Source organism: Xyrauchen texanus, chromosome 14, assembly GCF_025860055.1.
Source record: "Xyrauchen texanus isolate HMW12.3.18 chromosome 14, RBS_HiC_50CHRs, whole genome shotgun sequence".
Lineage (NCBI taxonomy): Eukaryota > Metazoa > Chordata > Actinopteri > Cypriniformes > Catostomidae > Xyrauchen > Xyrauchen texanus.
Window position 1 is genome coordinate 9,047,586 of NC_068289.1, and position 22,290 is coordinate 9,069,875.

General features: G+C 41.6%; 1 protein-coding gene across 1 annotated transcript in view; it reads left to right on the plus strand.

The window, feature by feature from the left end:
• Positions 1 to 22,290, plus strand: part of bmpr2b (bone morphogenetic protein receptor, type II b (serine/threonine kinase)) — a 107,811-nt gene that overhangs the window by 77,611 nt on the left and 7,910 nt on the right. The window contains exons 6-12 of the mRNA XM_052142992.1: positions 4,068 to 4,298; positions 8,242 to 8,356; positions 14,600 to 14,760; positions 16,103 to 16,250; positions 17,894 to 18,030; positions 19,861 to 20,033; positions 20,867 to 22,170. Of these exons, the coding sequence (XP_051998952.1) occupies positions 4,068 to 4,298; positions 8,242 to 8,356; positions 14,600 to 14,760; positions 16,103 to 16,250; positions 17,894 to 18,030; positions 19,861 to 20,033; positions 20,867 to 22,170 (2,269 nt within the window). The remainder of the gene's footprint in view (positions 1 to 4,067; positions 4,299 to 8,241; positions 8,357 to 14,599; positions 14,761 to 16,102; positions 16,251 to 17,893; positions 18,031 to 19,860; positions 20,034 to 20,866; positions 22,171 to 22,290) is intronic.

Consider the following 22,290-nt stretch of genomic DNA (forward strand, 5'->3'; position numbering starts at 1 on the left):
GTACGCACATCTTGTTGGGGGGTTTGAGGAGGCGGGCTCGCTGCCTTGAGCCTGCAGGATGGCCTCCGCCAATTCCCACCTAACGGGTGCTACGACGCACGACGTGGGAGAATAGTCTCCGCCCCGGAGGTTCAGAGCCGTAGCTGAAGAGTCGAGAGAGGGCGCCAGCCTTGATGTTCTGGGAGCCAGGGCTAAAAGTAACAGAGAAATTAAAACGAGTGAAGAACATGGCCCACCTGGCTTGTCTGGGGTTCAAACTCTTGGCCGAGCGAAGGTACTCCAGGTTTTTATGGTCGGTGAAGACGACTGAAAGGTAACTTAGAACCCTCCAACCAATGGCCTATTCCTCAAGGGCAAGCTTAATGGCCAGCAACTCTCTATTCCCGACGTCAGTAGTTTTGTTTCGGGGAGGATAGTTTATGGGAGTAGAAAGCTAAGGGTACAGCTTAGCGGGAGTCCCGTGTGGTTGAGAGAGTACAGCTCCCACCCCCACCTCAGAGGCGCCCACCTCTACCACGTAACGGGAGAGTGGGATCGGGTTGTTGGAGAACAGGGGAAGTAGTAAAGGCGTCCTTTAGAGCCTGGAAGGCCTGCTGAGCGGGTGCACTCCATGTGAGGGACTTCGGGTTGCCTCGTGTCAGAGAAGTGAGAGGTGCAGCGAGCTTACCGAAGTCTCTGATAAAGCGCCTGTAGTAGTTGGCGAAACCCAGAAACCGTTGGAGCTCCTTGAGCGTCCTAGGTTCCGGCCAGGACAGGACTGCGGCAACCTTGTCGGTCTCCATCTCCATGGTTCCTGCAGACAGGACATAGCCCAGAAAGGAGACGGAGGAACGGTGAAAGGCACACTTCTCTGCCTTAACGAATAGGTCATGCTCTCTCAGTCTCTGTAACACCCTCAAGACGTGATTGGTGTGTTCCGAGAGCGTGGAGGAGTAAATTAAAAGGTCGTCTATTGTGATGACGAGGAAGAGGTCCAGCATGTCCCGGAAGATCTCATTCATAAACGACTGGAACACCGAGGGGGAGTTGGCGAGGCCGTACGGCATCACCAAGTATTCGTAGTGCCCCCTGGTGGTGATGAACGCAGTCTTCCACTCATCCCCCTTGCGAATGCGTACGAGGTTGTACGCGCTCCTGAGGTCAAGCTTTGTGAAGATCTTGGCCTTACTGACCTGCTCGAGGGCTGGCTGGATGAGAGGCAAGGGATAGGCGAACTTCACCGTTGCCTTATTTAAGGCACGGTAATCGATGCAGGGGCGAAGCCCGCCATCCTTCTTGTCCACGAAAAAGAAGCCAGATGCTACTGGGGGAGGTGGATGGTCGAATTATGCCAAGACTGAGCGCCTCGTCGATGTAGTCCTCCATAGCGTTGGTTTCAGGCAGCGTTAAGGGGTACACTCTGCTCTTAGGGAGTGGGGACCCCGGAAGGAGATCGATGGCGCAGTCCACACTACGATGTGGAGGGAGACTAACCTGGGTCTTCTCGAACACATCAGCGTAGGAAGAATACTCTGGGGGAATGGAGACCGGAGATTTCACTTCAGGGCTCTCTACGGAGGTGGAGAACACCGGAAGGGAAATACAGTGAGACAGACAGTGGTCAGTCCAGCGCAACAGCTCCCCCGTGCGCCAGGAAATGTGGGGGTCGTGAAGCGATAACCAGGGGTGACCCAAAACCACTGAATCCCTGGCTGACTGAACAATAAAAAAACTGAATGAGTTCTGTGTGGAGTAAGCCCACTTGGAGGGACAATGGCATGGTTCTGAAGGAGATGAAACCCGATCCGAGGGGTGCCCCATCCAAAGAATTCACTTTGAGAGGTGGCACGACCGGACTGAGTGGGATACCTAGTCTCTGGACCAAGCCATCGTCCAAAAAATTCCCCGCTGCCCCGGAATCCACTAGGGCTGGGGTAGAAAAGGAGACATGGTTAAAAATCAACATCACAGGGAGGCAGACCTGCTTCTGGGTAATGCTGAGTATGACAGACGTTCTAACCTGGTTCCTGGAGAGAGAAGGCAGGGGACAGACCGGGAAGGAGGCAATACGATGACCTGGCTTGCCACAGTACAGACAGAGGTTCTGTGACAAGCGTCTAGTGCGCTCCGCAGGGGTTAATGGGGTGCGCCCAAGCTGCATGTGTTCGGAACCGGACGGGTTTTCGAGAGGTGGGGTTTTGGTCAAGTCAGAGCCCACTGAGTGACCTCGGATGACTACGGGACTGTGAAAAGCGCGATCGCGCAGGAGGTTATCCACCGTGATGGAAAGCTGAATATAATTTTCCAGCGATAGTGACTCTCCTCGACAGGCTAGCTCCATCTGTAGCTGGCTGTTCAAACCCAGGTGGTAGACAGTTAACAGAGCGGGGTCGCTCCACCCGCTACCCGCGGCAAGGGTGCGAAAATCTAGTGCATAGTCGGAGGCAGTGCGTGACGCCTGTTTAAGAAACATGAGGCGACTGCCCACATCTCTACCAGCTGCTGGGTGATCAAAAACCACCGCAATCTGGTGGCAAAACTGATCGTATGACGCAAGAATGGGGCTATCAGCCGTCCATAATGCGGTGGCCCATTGCCGTGCTTTGCCAGTGAGAAGTGAGATTAAAAAATGAATTCTCTCATTGTCAGTGCGTAAAAGGGGGTGATACTTCATGTATACGCTGCATTGCATTAAAAACCCCTGGCAAGCGTCCGAAGAGCCATCAAACCTCTCGGGGGGTTGAAAACTTGCGGCGCTCGGGAACACGCTGGGTGTATCAACGGGTTCAGGGACAGACACAGGTGGAGCAGGTGTAAACTGATCAGAAATAGCACGTACCGTCAATAGTATCTCCTGTATCTGCTGCCCCTGGGCTGTGAGCGCTTGGTCATGTCTCCCAACCATAGATCCTTGGGCAGAAAGTGCCGCACAAATCCGCTCTAGTGAGCTTTGCAGGTTCTTGGTGGAATCCATTGTGGTTATCTTCTGTGAGGTTGGTTATTATGTAACACGCACAAGAAGAGACAGTCACAATGTTGGGGTAAAACTGCTTTAATGGCAGAAAGGCAAAAGTACAAAGGGGCAAATCCAGAGAAGCGTAGTCAAGGGGGGCGTAAGGTCGAAGCCGGGAAATCAGTATATAACAAATGGGCAAATCCAAAGAAGCGTAATACAGGGAAGCGTAAGGTCGAAGCCGGGAGATCAGAATATAACAAAGACAAACACGAGAGTAGTAGAAACGGGAAAGCTAGCGAAACACTAGAGCTGGCAAAGCGAAGGGGTAACTAAACAATAACCAGCAAGTGTGGGGAGAAAGGGCAGAGTATATATAGAGGAAGTGAACCGTGCAGGTGAAACTAATATTCTGGTGATTGGGAGCGAGCGTGAGAGCTAGAGGGGGCGGGGTGAACTTGAGGATCAGAGTTCGTTACAGTAAAATGTATATTTTTATAATGTACCTAGTAAGACGTTCCCCTGTTTAATTAACAATATAAACTGGTTCTTTCCTATGTAAGCAAAATTGACATTTTAACTGAAATATACTGTTATTAATATATATCGAATCAGGAAATCTGTATCAATACCAAATCCCTACCAAATAGAGTGAGGTTCAAAAGTCAGCTTCAACATTGCCTCTGAAAATGCTCCTATTTAGCATTTTTCTTATGTAATTTAATACATTTAAATGCATGTTATATTATTAGCATAACTATTTGTGCAAAGTTAATGAATGGAACATTTAACACATTTTAGAATTTCTTAATATTTAATAGAATTTAAGAAATCTGACCTTTGTACAAAGGAGTTAACAGTGTCAATGTCACAAATTAGTGGCCTTGAAAATAGTAAAAAAAATCTTTAATGTATCTCATTTATTTTGTAATACATTTGCTTTAAAATATCCTAAAACTTTTTGTTTATTTTCAGATTGAAATTATATTTCTGAACACCAGATTTTTCAGTGTGGATTTTTGAATCCCACTGTATGTGCAGAAATGATCATGTTTACTTTATTGCGTTGCATTTTATGAACTTGAACCATCATTTAACACCTGCTATAATTCACATGTGAATGATTTCCTTTCAGCTGATTGGTCGAGGGCGTTATGGTTCTGTCTACAAGGGCTCACTTGACGAACATCATGTTGCAGTGAAGGTTTTTACCTATGCCAACCGTCAAAACTTTGTAAACGAGCGCTCGATCTACCGAATCCCTCTTCTGGAGCATGACAACATTGCACGCTTTATCGTTGGCGATGAGCGTCTCACAGCAGATGGGCGGATTGAATACCTGCTGGTCATGGAGTACTACCCTCATGTAAGTATTGATCTCCTGTCTCAGATCCTTAAAGTTGTATATGACACTGCTCTGGTGGCTGGCTCTTCTACCCGGTGTAGTTTTCCACATTTTACCTTCATCTGTCCTTTATTCCTCATCTGTTTGTTTTATTGGTCTCTCCTGGCTAAGTCAGGATTGGAATCGAATGTCCTGCTGCAATCTGAGCAGATATTTTTATCCATGATTCAGATGGATTTCCAGCAGGCAGCATGTGAAGGTTGACTTGGATGTCAGCTTTGTGTTTTAGCTCCCTGTGGCTGTTCATTCTCTATCAAAAGGTGTTGAATGCCCTTTTATTACCATTCACATTCAGCTTTCATAATTCTTTCAAGGAATATTTTACCCAAAAATGCTAACAACTCCCAAAAACTTTGTGATCATTCACTCACTTTCTATTTTCCTTTGCACTAGATGCTCTTTTTGAATAACCTCTTATTTCTTTTCACAAAGCTATTATATGGCTTTAGAAGATTTTAAATACTGGTATAGTGCACAACTCATATGGACCACTTTTATGGAGCTTTATGGTGCTTTCTGAAACTTGAAAGCTTCAGTCCATATTCATTGTAGTTCCGATTCATTCAAAAATTCACCTTTTGTGTTCCAAGGAAGAAATTCACATGAATCTGTAATGGAATGAGGGTGTGTAATTGATCACAAAATGTACATTTTTGGCTGAACTATTCATTTGACTTACAAAATGTGCACAATAGCAATAAGCCAACATTCTGTTTTTCTGTGCATTCCTGTTTAACATGTTATAACTCGCACGTTTGATTGTGTGTGTGTGTGTGTGCCTGTTTTACCTACCTGGGTTTTTTGTATGGCACTGAGGAATGAGCCACACCTTTGTTGTGTCTGGCTGCAGACAAATCATTCTGTTGTGTTGACACATTACTGTGCTTGCTCTCAGCTTGCTCCACTTCCTATGTATGAGTTATATAATTATATAATAGCCTAAAGCTGAAGAACATGAGAAATGCTTATCGGTAAACATGCCGATTTCCTGTTTTGTCATGAAAAGAAGCTTCCCTGTAGGCTAATGAGAACTCTGCAGCTCCAAAACATAGCGAGCTCCCTACCTAAACAGCATTTTTAAGCATCGTAGTTGCACTACTAATGCAAAGGCTGATCCAAAAGACTTCTAAGTTACCTAATTTATGCTAAATTATCAAGGCACCAACATACTTTTAGCAAAATCGAAGAAAGAACAGGTTTTTGAGTTTGTTGCGGTGGTTTGAAACCGTTCACCAGTGCAAACTTTCAGGAACACTTCGTACCGGTTGTGAAACAACTTCTTACTTTAATTGGTCCAAGATGATGACGTGATCGGTGGGTGTAACCTGACGTAAAAAAAGTAATTCCCGGTTTATTTCTCATCACTTAAATCGGATCATGGACAAACTTGAGTGCAGTCGCCAAGCTGCAAACTTGCTTACATATGTACGATTGTTTGTGTAAAGACATTCTCATGTCATGTGATTTTTGTTTTGATTAATTAGTCTACAAAAGGAACCAAATCTACTCATATACTCAAGTGCCCATTAACTCTTTTGTTTAATATGCTGTTTCATTCATGTGCCATCTGTAGCCAAAATCTATTCACACTTTTACCCAAAGTGAGATATGACTCTAATCTTCATTCATTTGTCTGTATTCTGCCCACTGGCATCTGTCCTCTTTACTGTCTGCCACACTTGATACATTCATCTTACACCCATCTTTGCAGTATCAATGTCTTCCTTTAAAAAAACAAGTATACAAATATCTTTTATGATCTTACGTGGATTGTTTTTACAATCATCAAGAAAAGAAAAGAGGGTAACCTGTGTTTTTATAGCCACGTTCCTTATACTAGCATTAGCGCCATGAACTCAAAATGTAAACACTACAAATTACACATGATCTGCTGCACACATGGTTGAAATGGCTTCTTTTACTGATCTCATGTTAATTCTATTCATAGAATGAGGCATAAAGTCATTGATAACACATGTTAATGTCACAGTAGTTAATGTTTTGCATGTAGTCTGTTGACAGGACAGCATCTCATATTTAAGTACTCCTCTAAACGCACGCCCCAGCGAGGTGGGTTGTGTCTGAATGTTCACAAACACGTTTGACCTTTTTTGTTTGTTTGTTTGTTTACCTAAACGATAAACAAAGAACAAGCTTAGTGAAAAAAATCCTCCAAGACTGCGAAGCTGTGTATTCATTATGCTTAGCAATATGCTAACTTTATTGGAACCAATTGCAAATCAAGTCAAGTCTCCCAAGCGCTCGGGGAACAGAGCAATTTTTGCATTTTTTTTTGTGGCACCTATGGCACTACATGGGCGAAGAGCTTTCCAAATCAGTTACTTATGAGTTTCCATGACATTTAGGATGCTTCCTTAGAAGGCCTATGTAGGCAATATACAGCAAGGCAGTTCGCTAGACTTTGGAGCAGTGCCATAGTCTTGGGTCCTATAGACTGTATTCACAGTAGCACCTTCTTTGAATTTTGACAGGAATGAAAATGAGGCTGTGTGGGATACCATCTATTTAATGCACTGTATAAAGCTATATAATAATTTTCCACATCTCATGTTTTATGGAGTTTTTTGTTGACTGAAATTTCAATATTTCATCAGTAGAATGATAAAAAAAACACTTGTAAGAGAATGTACTTCTATCCCTCACAGCCTCGTTGTCATTATCATCAAAAATCAAAGATGGCGCTGCTGTGAATATGGTCTATAGTGTACTGGTTCAATATTCTGAACTATTAACACAGAAAATCAGGCAGGGCTAGAGTGAAAGTGATTGGCTTTATTGCTCTGATGTACACTTACAGGTAAATAATAATTCCTTTACCCAGTGTGCCCTGCAATTTGTTCATTTTCATTTCCAACCCTCCGTTGTAGATGAAGGGTAGAAATTCTCTTGATCTGTGTCCTGTTATCAGTAGCATTCTGTTCAATTTAGTATAAAGGCATTCAAGCTCAGTTTGCTGTTATTAACATATGTAATATTGTGACACTCTTGATTATTTCAAGGGCTTACCATTAGGAGAACAAACTGAGTGACATTACAATTCAACATTTATAAGCACAGCATGCTTTAGTGCCAATAAACTAATAACCAACAATTTGCCCCACCTTTAGTGTGACAGCTATTGATATTTTTACAACACACCTAATTACGTCGGCCACACTCTGCAACACCACTTACATATGAACGATGCCTGTTAAACTAATTAAATTTAGTCTTCAATGTTATTCCAGTAGTTTAATAAAAAAAAGAAATCTGTACATCACTGTTTATTGATGCTGGTAGTTTTAATTGCATTGCCTAAATACCCCAAGTCCAGTAATTAGTATTAGGCGACTTTACAACACAACTTTGTTGAAGCTCCGATTTATTATTCAAGGGGTTCATAAGCTTCATATCCACTCTGCAGAGATTTAAAATGCTGATGTAAACGCAATACTGAGTTATGTGAAAAAAAAATAACAGCACTGACTTGGACAGATTGTTTTAGATTTTTTTAAGTTTTAAAATGTTCCAAACTTGTATGACTTTCTTCCGCAAACACAAGAGATTTTAGGCAGAAAACTAGCCTCAGTCATTCTAATATTCAGCCTAACATCTCCTTTTTTGTTCCCTGCAAGAAACCAAAGTAATTTGGTTTTGGTCCTGCATTAGGTGAGTAAATAATGACAGAATTTGTATTTTTAGCACTCCATAATACGCCATAAATAATGACTGATTAAAACAATTTTGGTGAACCTTTAAAATTGCAGTCTAATTTCTGCAATTGGCCAAATGTATGTCCATGTTCTATGTTTTATGGCCCTTTTAGTTGCACTTTTCGGTAATTACAAGTTGTTACTGAGTGTTTGTGTGTGTGCTTGTTATATTAGATTTTCTCTGTTTGTAGGGGTCTCTGTGTCGGTACCTGAGCCTGCACACTTTGGACTGGGTGAGCGGCTGTCGTCTGGCACATTCGCTCACAAGAGGACTGGCCTACCTGCACACTGAGCTCCTGAGAGGGGGTGAGGGTCACCTTTAACATTTATACACAAACATTCTCTCAAGTCATTGACAAATACCAGCTCTATTTTCTGTTTTCTTAACCTTAGAGTACAGACAGGTGCCTGTCTACACAAAAGGAAGAGGCATTTTTGCCAAAAAGCATTTGATATTTGAGTTTAAAGGTGAAATGTGTTATTTTTCTATGTTAAAGTAAGTAGCCTAATCTAGCATACATAGGCATGTAACGGTGTTAAAGATGCACTCAGTAAAATTTTGTCTTTGTGTCATTTTGGACTTACACTGACACCTAGTGACTTGGATGCAGCATCATTTAGAACTAGTTTTCAGTTTCAGATGCCATTTTAGAAATTTAGTATTCACAGTCAGCCATGATTACTTTAATCAATGAGTGAAAATGTAAAATAACAGGACGGTTACTGAGATTAAGCGTGTTGTAGGTCATGTGATTCTAACATGGCAGCCCCCATGTGTGGACCCTCTCCGTTTAAGATAAATTATAAGGTTACTGATATGACTGGAGTCTTCATTTTAATGTTGAGTGGTCATGATTTTATGCATATATTGCAAAATAACAATTCATGTCTTTTGAGAGTTAAACTTTTTTAATGAGGAGTTCACAATTCTGAAGCTTTCAAAAAATCGAAACTAGCTGCAAACTTGCTGCAAATTTGCTCCTCGTTATTTTAGTAAAGTCAAGTCAACCTTTATATATAGAGCGCATTTAAAAACAACAGAAGTTGACCCAAAGTGCTTTACAGATCAAACAAACAAAATATATAAAGACAGATCAATTTAAAGTTAAATATAAAACATAAAAAAATAAAAACATTTAAATACAACGTCATGTATTAATCCATCTCAACCTCTTCAATGATCTATTCAAAAGTAGTGCCTGACTGATATTATTGGCTGATATTAGACTTTCACCGATATATATCGGTATCAGTGTATATGTTTACCAAAATGTGCAGATATGAAAACTTTTTTCAGAACATATAATGCAGAAAATAATGCATTAGAATTGGTGTCATAACATAGTTTACCTAGCATAGCTGACGGTGGCGGAGTTAAGCGGGGCCTTCTCGGTAAGTTGCTAACTAAACTCAGTAAAAAAAAAGGAACACCCTCTGACTTTCAACTGCATTTATTTTCAGCAAACATAACATGTGTAAATATTTGTATGCACATAAAAAGATTAAACTACTAAGAAATAAACTTAAGTTTCACAGACATGTGACTATAAAATTTTTTATAATGTGTCCCTGAAAAAAGGGGAATCAAAAGTAACAGTCAGTATCTGGTGTGGCCACTAGCTGCATTAAGTACTGCAGTGCATCTCCTCCTCATGGACTGCACCTGATTTGCCTTCTTGCTGTGAGATGTTACCCCACTCTTCCACCAAGGTACTTGCAAGTTCCTGGACATTTCTGGGGGGAATGGCCCTAGCCCTAACCCTCCGATCCAACAGGTCCCAGACGTGCTCAATGGGATTAAGATCCAGGCTTTTCGCTGGCCATGGCAGAACACCGTCATTCCTGTCTTGCAGGAAATCATTCACAGAATGAGCAGTATGGCTAGTGGCATTGTCATGGTGGAGGGTTATGTCAGGATGAGCCTGCAGGAAGGGTACCACATGAGGGAAGAGGATGTCTTTCCTTTTATCTACAGCGTTGAGATTGTCTGCAATGACAGCAAGCTCAGTCTGATGATGCTGTGACACACCGCCCCAGACCATGATGTACCCTCCACCTCCAAATCGATCCTGCTCCAGAGTACAGGCCTCAGTGTAATGCTCATTCCTTCAACCATCACCACTTTTTGCCAGTCCTGTCTGGTCCAGCGAAGGTGGGTTTGTGCCCATAGGCAATGTTGTTGCTGGTGATGTCTGGTAAGGACCTGCCTTACAACAGCCCACGTAGCTAGTTGTTTCAGAGTGTTGTCTCTCAGTTTTCAAAAAATGAGCAGAACTGTCACAACTTACCTTTATCTCGCTGAATTGCACAGGATTATGGTCCCAAAGATGAGCAAACATGTTGGAGGTGTTGCCGTGTTATGCTGCCACTTTTCTTCCACATATTTTCAACAAAGGGATACCATCTTCAACCCACAATCCCTCTGCATTTTTATGGAAAATATGTCCATACCTCTGACTTAACCCTTTTTAGATGGTAGATAAGTGGTCTGCTGTGTTCCTCCTTCATCTATGCTTCTCGTCCACATTGATTTTGTTTACATCACAGTGTGCATGTGTCATTTATGCCGCATACATGCAGTGTTGTGAATCTTAATTTGTTGATGGAAAAAAAAAAACTATGCAATCAAAAAACTAAACAATTTGGCTAAAAGGTTATCTAGAATTATTTATGGTATTTTGAAGTGCCCCACAATAACAATGTTGTGCACATTAATTCAGCATCTGTCTCCATGACCAAGGATCTCGAGACATGCATGACATAATTCGATGTTCATCGAGCACAACTGTACATAAAACATACAGTGAACAAAAGCACAACACGTTGTCCCCCATAAGAATGCTTGGGTCGTTGTGGCGAACCAGTTTCCCACCAATATTTATACACTTTTCCTCGTTCAAATACTAGGGAAAATGTTTATTCAGTCAGTGTCCTTGCTGGAGATACATTCAGGGCACTCCTCATTTATGCCTAAATACAATATAGGCAAAATACAATATCAAATGAGAGCGAAGGGTTCCCTCCACTGTGCTGCTGTTTCTGGGGCAGTCATCAAAATTAAGCCAAGAGTACCATCTATTGGTTTCAGGTCGCACTGCAGTCAAGAGACATGCATTAATCCCTTTGTCTGCCCATCTGTCGGTTTGGAAGCAGCTGTAGGGCCTTTTGAACTGGGTACATTGAACGATAAAGCATGGTTAATTCAATTCTGGCGGACTCCGTCAGTGTTAAATGGGGTTGTTCCAAAAGACGTTTCAGGAAAAAATCAGGAAGCTCTGTTTTGATTCAGGAAATTCATTCTCTCTCAGATTTGCTTTCAGGGGCAAGCTTATCAATTTTGCGTCCTTCTGTTCGGACTTGCACTGGCACCACCATATTGTCATATTGCCAGGGCAACAGACTCTGTTTCTAGGGGTGGAGCTGGATTCACGAGCGATGCAGGCGCATCTGTCTCCAGATCACGTTCTTTCATTTTGCCAGTGTCTAGCGATGTTCAGAGTGGGACGTGTTCCCCCTGCGAGAACATTACATAGGCTTTTTGGTCTCATGATCGCAGCTTCCACTGTCATGACCTTGGGCATGGGTTGTCTCTATGAGCCGGAAGTGGACCTGTTCGCTTCAAGCGAGACATTACACTGTCCCTTCTGGTTTTCCCTCTTGCCCCTGCACCGCTGGGCATCGATGCATTGGTGCATCAGTGGCCGACAAGCGTCTTTACATTCCCACTGATCGGTCTGCTGCGAGCAGTTCTGCAGAAAGTTCGGGAGGAACGGGTTCGGCTTCTGTTAGTGGTGCTGTTTTGGCCATCTCAAGTATGGTTTTCAACTCTAGTCTCTCTCCTGGAGGAAATGCCTTGGGAGATTTCAGTTAGAACAGTCATATTTGCTCTCTGGGCAGCATTTCGCACCCCCGGCCGGACTTTTGAAAGTTATGGGTATGGCCCCTCAACAGGCCGCTCTTTTGAATAATGGGTTATTCCGCGCTGTGGTTAATACCATTCTGAAGGCTAGAGCTCCCTCAAAAAGAAGTCAAGAGATGTTCAAGTGGCGTATTTCTGCTTCTTGGTGTACAGCACAAGGTGAAAATCCAGTTCACTGCCCTGTCGGTACATTGCTGGATTTTTCTTTTTGGGGGGGTTGGGGCGGGGTTGCCCCAGCAACGCTTAAAGTCTATGTTGCTGCTTTAGCAGCTGAGCATGCGCTTATCAGTGGAGTCTCTGTTGGTAGACATTCTCTTGTTTCTCGTGTTATGCACCGGGTATGCAGGCTTAGACCTTTTCATCCTTTCTGTATTCCCTTATGGGATTTTTCTGTTGTTTTAGAGGTGCCGTTTGAGCTTTTGGCAACAGACGATGATACGTTTATGACTTTTAAAACGGCCCTGCTAGTAGCATTGGCATTGTTTTAAAAAGGTTGTTGATTTGCATGCCCTGTCAGTCAATCTCTAACGTATGGATTTTGCACCCTGGTGTTTAAGACTGGTGCTAAGACCTCGTTTGGGCTATATGCCCAAGGTCATTTCTACATAATTTTTCTGGCAGACTATTAATTTTCAGTCTTTCCATCCTCCCCCATTTGAGTCAGAGGAGCATGAAAGTTTGTATATGATTTTCCCAGTTCGGGCTCTGCGAGTCTGACCATACTAGCTAGTGGCGTAAATCAGAACAGTAGTTTGTGTGCTTTAGTGGCCGCAACAGGCTGTTTTATTGGATTACTGATGCAATTTTAAGTGCTTACAAATCAAAAGTTTAACTTCAACTTTGGGTATTCGTACTCATTCTATAAGGAGAATGACGTCCTCATAGGCTTTGGCTAGAGGTGCGTCCATGGAGGACATTTATAAAGTGGCAGGGTGGTCCTTCAGACCAGGGCGTGTCTCGATGCGATTTTGCTGTGTCTCTTTCCCACTCAAGGAACCAGGGTTACGTTTCACTTAACTGAGATGTTTTCAATGTGAAGAAAATGTAAGCCGAGACTTGATTTAATACATTTGGAAATGGATACTGGAAAACTTAAATACCAGAATTTAGACTGGTGGTTGGAGGGAAGGAGTTCAAAAGTAAGAGGGATTTGTGATGTCAACGAAAATAAAAGTTTTAATTTTAATAAAGTCTTATAAAAGAAAAATGGAACATGGTATGTTGGAATAACATGAGGTTGAGTAAATGATAACAGGATTTAAACATTTGTAAGGACCACTCTCTTAGTACTGTCTGCTGCCTTGTGCCTCTAACCCCATAGATTAAAAAAAGCTGTGTGAATCCACCGAAAGACCATCGCTGGGCCAACATTGAGCTGCCAGTGGACTGTAATGCTGTGTCTGATCGAATTAGCCTTCTCTGAGCTGATAGTGGTTAAAGGCTTCTTAAATAAAAAAAAATATATTAAGATAGGCAGTTTGAAATATACCAGTTACCTGAGACGTTGTCTTTGGAAACTAAACAGGGGCTTTTGTGTGTGTGTGTGTGTGTGTGTGTCTAATTGAGCCTTCAGCTTTTTGGATGGTTCTTAAAGGGCCAGCACGCTGAGTAAAAGAGATAACACACAGCTAATTTGTGTCTTCTCTGGGTGCTGGCGTGTCGCCAGAGATTGGCAGACATTTTGCTGCTTATCAGACCTCTGTTCATTTGCAGCTCATCAGACCTCCGTTCATTTGCAGCTCATCAGACTTCAGTTTATTTGCAGCTCAGCAGTGTCTGGCTCTGCAGTCATTAAATACTGATCTCAGAACAGCTGTCCACCAGCTTTCTGTGTCTCCCTTCATTACATGCTGATCTCGGTACAGCCGCAGTTCAGATTTCTATGCCACTGCCCTCAGAACTGGCTGAACTTTAGAGCCAGACACCTGGCACACGGAGGATGGGGGAGAACTGGGAGAGAGGGCATTCATCATGAAACCATTACTCACGTCACATGCTTCTATGAGCGCCCTCTGGTGGTTATGTTGTGCAAATGGATTGTCAATGCAATTTGCAGGAAACCCATTTAAATAATTATATTTGGAGAACCGTGTGGAATATCTTGATATGTTTTATCACCAGATAGGTGGTAAGAAGCTAAAGAAAGTTTCACACATGAAATTGGATAACCCAGTTTGAAGAAAGAAACTGATTTTTGCACCTATGTAAACATGGGTATAGTACCATAGTAATGCCAGGTCGACATGTCACAAATACATGCATGAGCACAATGCACAAGGCCAGTCAATGTGTATACATTAGATGTCCATCGATAGTGGATTTTGCCGATAGTGACAACCAAGGTGCCATAAAAGGCAGATAACCGATTAATCAGTTGATCGTTTTTGAAACACATTTATAAAATATTATAAAAAGTCTTTCATTACTGTTTCATTACATTTAGTCATGTTAATAGACTGAGAGTGGTGAAGACCCCTGCTCTAGCACATGAAAGCACTTATTGACACCTATATGGTTCAGATTATTGTTTTACTTTGATACCATTAGAGGTGTGAAAGCCTTGATTTCATGAAACACAGATGTCACAGAATTCTCAAAGTGTTGTAACAAGGATTTGTTTCCTTTTCCAGATTTGTATAAACCTGCCGTGTCACACCGGGATCTAAACAGCCGTAATGTTCTCGTAAAGAATGATGGCACGAGTGTTATCAGTGACTTTGGTCTGTCCATGAAGCTGACGGGAAATCGTCTTGTACGGCCTGGTGAAGAGGAAAATGCCGCCATCAGTGAGGTCAGCCCCTAAACATTGACTCGCTTGCATGAGTGCAACACTATTGCAACTAGAGCTGAGCAATATTGATTTTTGTCTTTTTTACGACATTTAATTTATTCAGTATTTATGTATTTGCTTTAAAATGGTATAAAATCGTTTTGTTTTTTTTTTCAACCAGAAGAATTTTATAAATTTTCATTTAAATAAAACAGCCATTGTTGCCTAGAACATTAACCCTCTGGGGTCTGAGTGTGTTTTGGGGCCTGGAGAAGTTTTGACGTGACTTAAAATTTTTGATTTTTTTCAGTTGCTTAAAAACATACTAATGGCTAATGTATGATAACACTGTATTCAGCACAAACTGGACTACAATAATATGTGAGCAACATGTATGTACATGTTTGTATTTTTGAGAAAATAACATTTATGTGTGGTTTTTAAAAAAATATATAATAATTTAAGTCATTGAAATAAGGCCATATAACAGATACTATACATTTGTACACTAGACTTGTGAGAACTGGATCTTGTAGCCTAGAGTTTTTGCTACAAAATTATGTGAAAACCGTCCTGATCACTCATTCATACAAAACAATATAGTCATTTATCTTTTGTAAGACGCTTTTAGTGTTAGAAAGGTCGTATGCGAGGAGGCGTGAATTAACATGAATATTCATTGTAATTCACACCTGAGGAGACAAAGACCCCTCCCCTGGGCCTATCAATGAAAAATGTGACAGAGAGAGAATGAATGTGAGGAGAATTGATCAAAATCAAGTTTTAAGTTTAAAGAAGTAATCTGATCTGACTATACATTTTCTTTACATAAAGACTTGTTTTAAAAATGTTAGACTTACACTACTGTTTAAAAGAAGTCTCTTCTGCTCACCAAGACTGCATTTATTTGATCCAAAATACAGTAAAAACAAAGATATTGTGAACTCTTTTTACAATTTAAAAGAACAGTTTTCTATTTGAATATATGGGGGCCTAATATATATATGTGTGTATATGTGTGTGTGTGTGTGTGTGTGTGTATATATATATATATATATATGCAACAATATTACAATAAATAGTAATATATTTTGTATATTTAGTCATTTATTTTAATAAATGAAAAATGCCACATGGAGTCAAACAAATCATTGAATCAATTCATTGAAACAGACTAATGCCATTTTTCTTCTGTTTAAATTGCAATTAGTCACATGCTCTTTGGAAACTAACCAGCCACACTAAAATTACTGCCATATTCACAACATTGCTTAATTCTATATATCAGGAGTTGACCCAGTTATAGTCCATATTCATTATAGGAGACTCTTCCCCCTTACACATGCACTGTTCTGCTGTTTAGGTGGGCACTATCCGCTACATGGCCCCGGAAGTGCTGGAGGGTGCGGTAAACCTCAGGGACTGTGAGTCGGCTTTAAAGCAGGTGGACATGTACGCAATTGGCCTCATCTACTGGGAGACCTTCATGCGCTGCACTGACCTTTTTCCAGGTGAAAAACAATACTCTACACAAACAACTACCAGGATGTAATTATACTGCTGGCTAAGGTCCAGTTTATGCCTTGGATTAGTCTATTAGAACTCAGTCTAGTTTTACTGTATGCAAATGATTTGTGTGAGAGCAATTCTTAAGAAAAATATGCAGTTATCAGTAAGCTCAAGATGCTGTACATTATACGTCACACTGTGATGTCACTTTTATCTTTACAGGATTGTCCCGGGATTTGTGTGAATATGAGCACAGATTACAGGAAAGCGCTTGCAGTGTGAATTAATACATTTTGCAGTCCCAGAACAGTTAACTTTTACCTTGATTGATACCAGGATCTCTGTGTGAAAGGGGCTCAAGTGGCGACCCAACACAGTAAACGTAACATGTATTTAGTGCACATTTGGTCGCATTTGCTTTTATCTTGTATAGTGTTGTTAATGTGTTTTAATTATAAGGGCATGTATAAAGTGTAAACACCTTAACCGGCCTATGCAATGTGTGCATTCCTATTTGGGTTTTGATGTCAAAAGCAGAGAATTACCCAGTGATTTCAAATCTCATGTAAACGTGGTATATGAATATGAATACATTTTTTAATCAATATATTCTTTAATATGTATTTTATTTGAATATGTTTAATTATATTAATGTTAATATTAACTTAGTATCAAATGTGTTTAGTTTTGTTTTTCATGTTAACATGTTTGACTTTCTATGAAAGTGCTGAGATCTGATAATTAAAAATGTTTGACCCCCCCCCCCTCAAATTTTTATTTGGATAATCTGGCCCTTGGAAGACAGTAGTCGAAGAGCCTTGCCCTACATCATTAATCACTAGGCAACATCATAATGTCACAGTTTACATACACACCAATTCTCTGATAACTGTGACAAATCAACATATTTAAAGAAAATCATACAACACAAGAAAACCATGTTTACATTAAATTTGAAATCATCGTAATTCTCTGGTTCTGAGTTCAAAGCGCAAACAGGCATGCGCACAGCACATTGGATAGGCCAGTAAAGGTGTTTACATTGAGTTATTTGGGGTACTGGGCAAAAATCTACCTGTGCTGATTGGTTTTTGCTTAAAGGAATATTTCGCCCAAAAATGATAATTCACTCATCATTTACTCGACTTTATGCTTCACGCTTGACGAATACACAGAGCTCTGCCCTTGTACTTGCGCTGTGCAGTGCTTTGCGCATGCATCAAAGTGCAAGGAAGTGTAATTGAGCTTTAAATTATAATTACACATGGGAATCTGCAGATGGCAAGATTTATAGTGAAAATGTTCTCACCTGAAACCGATCATATCGCTTTAGAAGACATGGAATAAACCCCTTGAGTTTTATGGATTACCTTTATGCTGCCTTTGTTTCTTTTGGAGCTCAGAAGTTTTGGACCCTGTTTCCTTGTGTTGTATGGATATAGTCACATCATATCGCCATCAAAATATATTCATTTTTATTTCACAGAAGAAAGAAAGTCAGATGAGTTTGAGACGGCATAATGTTGAGTAATAGACTATGAGGTTTCTCCATATTCTATATGAATTAAGTGTTTTTCAGTCATTCTGGAGAGTGCAGAGGGTGTGGAGGCCTGTTAAGTCTGAATTTCATTTTGTATTTTAAAAGGGGAGACCGTGCCAGAATACCAGATGGCTTTTCAGGCGGAGGCAGGGAACCACCCCTCTTTTGAGGACATGCAGGTGCTCGTGTCCAGAGAGAAACAGAGACCCAAGTTCCCAGAGGCCTGGAAGGAGAACAGCCTGGTGAGCCACTGACATCATCAAATTCTGTTGTTGTCACAGGAAGTGGACAGATTACTACTGCAAGATCAGCTGAGGCTCTTTCCCAGGCCTATAGTTACCTTAGATGATTTAGTTACCTTATTTTGTCATGCTGCAAGCTTTACAAAGCTTCTTAGAGTGGAACAATGCAGAACATTTTTGTATTCTGTTCATTTAAATTTCCTGCTATAAAATTATCATGAATTTCCTTACTGGTCCAGGCTGATTAGTGATGGTTCAGTGTTTGTCTGGCCATGCTGTTCACGGCTAAAATTTAGCATGGCTAGTACAACTGCTTATACTTCGATTGAAGATTAAAAAAAAAGAACCTAACCTTAAAGAGCAACATGCAGGTTGGACACACCTATATAGTATAGTGTATGTTGATGATAAAACAACTAGATTTTCTGAACTGGAGTAATATATATTTAGCCATTAACGATATTGAGATAAATTGTGATAAAATAACTTCCGCGTCTATAAAGCACTAACCGGAAGTGACGATGGCCGAGGCAGTCTGGTCAAGCTCAAGCTCAGGTTACAATGGATGCGAATGAAGAAACCGAGTTCTCCGGTGTGGACGAACATGCCTATGATGGCCCACAGGCCTATAATAATTTGGTCCTTGAAATTTACTGGAGAGCATAACGTTAGCCTACGGGGATACAAAATCAGACGGGAGGGCGGCGTGAGAACAGTTTGAATTGAAATGCGGGGGAAACAGGAGAGTTGGGCTAGCTTCCTGCCAATAGCTATAGCATTGTGCAAACTACTAAATTCATTTCAGAAGGCAGACAATTACGTTACGACAACCTGTCCTAAAGTTCAGTCTCTCTCCCTCTCTCTGTATTATTATACTAAATAAATATTAAATATTTAATATTATAAAAAATATATTATATAAAAATATTATACTATTATTATTAAGAAATTACACAAATTAAGAGTTAAAATAATTAAAAGTAAGACTTACTCTGCTAAGTGCTCGTTTTCGTTGCACAGAATGTCTGCTAACGTTAGCACTTGGTCCTCCAGTCCTGTCCTCGCCAAAATCCGGTGTAAACTTTGACGGTGGACTTGATTCCATCGAGTGCACCGAGGGAACAGCATCAGTAATCAGCCTCACGTGGTCCTTACTCCGAAATCCCATCTGAGACTCCAACAAATCTCCAGGTCGATAATTCTCCGGAGTGAAATGTGCGCCACAAACGACCGAGTGTGTGGTAACAGACGCGGCAGTGAAGTCTGCTCTCTTCACCTGCACAAAACGCACCCAAGACCGAAAAGCCTTGTTTTTCCTAGAAGGAAAATGATGGACACGATGTCCTGACAGGCTGGAATTCGTGCAACCAGCACAAACACAATAATTTACCATTATGGCTTCTCTAAAACTCGATCTAAAACTTTCTGTCTCTCACTACTGCTCTAACTACATCAACACCCAACAATGAGAGAGCTGACCGCGAGCTCTTTTATTTGCCTCGCCCTACGTCATATGACGCGTTGCTATATCGGGAAAGGCGTATTCCAGAGCCTAGCACATTTTCATCAAAATCTCTACATCAAATGAGATTTCATTAGTAATTTCTACATATGTGTTTTTAAAAGACCTGCAGACAATATAAAGTATTAATTCAGTTATAAATTCAACCTGCATGTTGCTCTTTAAGTATTAAACACAACTCTTACTGCACCGTTTGTGCGATTGGATGTGAATGAGACCTCAAATCAAATGAGACTTTTTGAGCAGAAGAGTGCTATTACTTTTTTAAACAATTAAACTTACATTTTTTAACTTTGTCTTTCTCTCAGGCCGTGCGCTCTCTGAAGGAGACTATGGAGGATTGCTGGGATCAAGACGCAGAGGCTCGTCTGACATCACAGTGTGCAGAGGAGCGGATGGCAGAACTTCTGCTGATTTGGGAAAGGAACAAACCTGTTAGCCCCACCATCAATCCCATGAGCACAGCACTGCAGAACGAGAGGTCTGAGCACACCTCACACAGTCTCACCGCTCATGAATAAATGAGGCAGCTGTGTGTTTATTGCAGTACATGCATAATTGTTCTTGACAGGGCTTTTTGTAATTAGGTTTTTCCACCAGACTGTCTGCCTGTTTCTTCATGGCGGTAGTCATTCCTTAAATTCCTTATTTTAATGTTGAAATGTGTAGTTTTTTAATGTTAAAATACTTTCTTGTATCGTAGCTTAATATAAAGAGACAAATATAATTAAGCCATAGTTTGGTTGATTTTCCTCAAAACGTTTAACACTGTGTCAGTATCAAACCTTTGCTCTGTTTGACTTAGCATCCCAACCAGCCTGACACTTTCCTGACCATCTACTTTCTCGACCAATGACAGACAGGGGGATTGTTTGGGAAACCAGTTTAAAAACAGTAATTATTTTGGTAATTCCTTTAGTGATGCTAATTATGCAGAAATTATTCTGCAAAAAATTGTTTTCCCTTTTTTTTTTAAAGGATTTTAAGACAAAAAACGAGACTGTTGACTTGAGAAGCAACACTACATTAGATATTTAGACTTGTTTTTTCAAATCATGTATTTTTAATACAAGTATATTTTACTGGTATATTTGTACAAATATGGAAGTGAAAGCATCAGCCTAAAAAAAGTTCCAGTGAAGTAAGACCAAAAATACCTATATTTAAATATTTTTATTGAAAAAAAAGTTAACAAAAACTAATCAAAAAATTATTAAAAACATTTTTTTTTTTCAGTGCACATTTCAACTTTAATTTACATAGATAAACAATTTGTTATCAGTTTTGACCACTCTTCTCTTTATGTTATTGTAGGAACCTCACCCACAGTCGCAGGGCTCCTAAAATGGGCTCTTATCCGGATTACTCTTCATCCTCTTACATCGAAGATCATGAGGGCATGGTGAAGAACCTCCCAGGTGATGTCTCCACCTCTGGCACCTCCTCTGTGGGTGGCATCAGCAGTGCCTTAACAGTTCCGGGAGAAAAGAACCGAAACTCTATAAACTACGAGAGGCAGCAGGCTCAGGCCCAAGCTCGGCTGCCCAGCCCAGAGACCAGTGGCGCAAGTCTGTCTACCACGACCACTACGACTGGCCTGACCCCTAGCACCATCATGACCACCATCTCTGAATCAGGCCACTCTGAGGAGGCAGGAGGAGGAGGTAGTGTACCTGTGTGCCTTCATCTTACAGAAGAAGACCTGGAGACCACTAAACTGGACCCTAAGGAGGTGGACAAGAACCTGAAAGAAAGCTCAGATGAGAATTTGATGGAGCATTCGCAAAAGCAGTTCAGTGCTCCAGACCCGCTCAGCTCGGGCAGTTCCAGCCTCCTCTACCCCTTGATCAAACTCGCAGCAGAAGTGACCGGAGGATCCGGGGCCGCTGGTCAGGCCGATTTCGGGGTGGGCGGCAGTGGAATGGGCGATCCTCCTACAGCCATGTTCCCGCTACCCAAACAGCAGAATCTCCCCAAGCGGCCAACCAGCCTACCGCTCAACACAAAAAACCCTGGCAGGGAATCCTCGTCGACACGGCTAAAGTTCGGCAAGCACAAGTCTAACCTGAAGCAGGTGGAGACGGGCGTAGCCAAGATGAACACAGTAGTGGCCGTGGAGCCACACTTGGTCACCGTCACCAACAATGGGCCCAGTGTGCATAGCGGTGTGGCCGTTGGCGTTGTTAACAGATACGGAGGGGGCAACGGCGCCAGCACATCTGATGCATTTGGGAACACAAACGCAGCCGGACCACAGGGTGAAACTGGGGCCCTTCTACTCCAGAGTCAGCTGAGTGGAGAAGACAGCCGTCTCAATATCAACTCCAGCCCTGACGAACACGAGCCTCTACTGAGGAGAGAGCAGCCGGCGGCGCGAGATCACTCCGGCCGCACCAACTCGAATAACAACAACAACAGCAACATCCACACTGCCTCTGCCACGGTGGGCTGTGTTTGTGCATTAGCCCCAACAGAGGGGCAGACTGAGACATTAAAATGCCCCCCAGGGGCACCAGACGGGAGGGATTGTATTCCACTGAGACAGCCCAAACCCAGGAGACCTGAGCGGCCAATCTCTCTGGATCTGTCAGCAAGTTCCCAGGATTCTTCTCTTTTGGGTAATGTTTTTAATATTTTCTGGTAGAGCTGTTGGAAAAAATAGTTTCAGCGGTTCATACTCGAACGATTCTTAATCGATTCTCAAAAGAATCAGAATCAATTCTGAGTTCAGTTTAAAT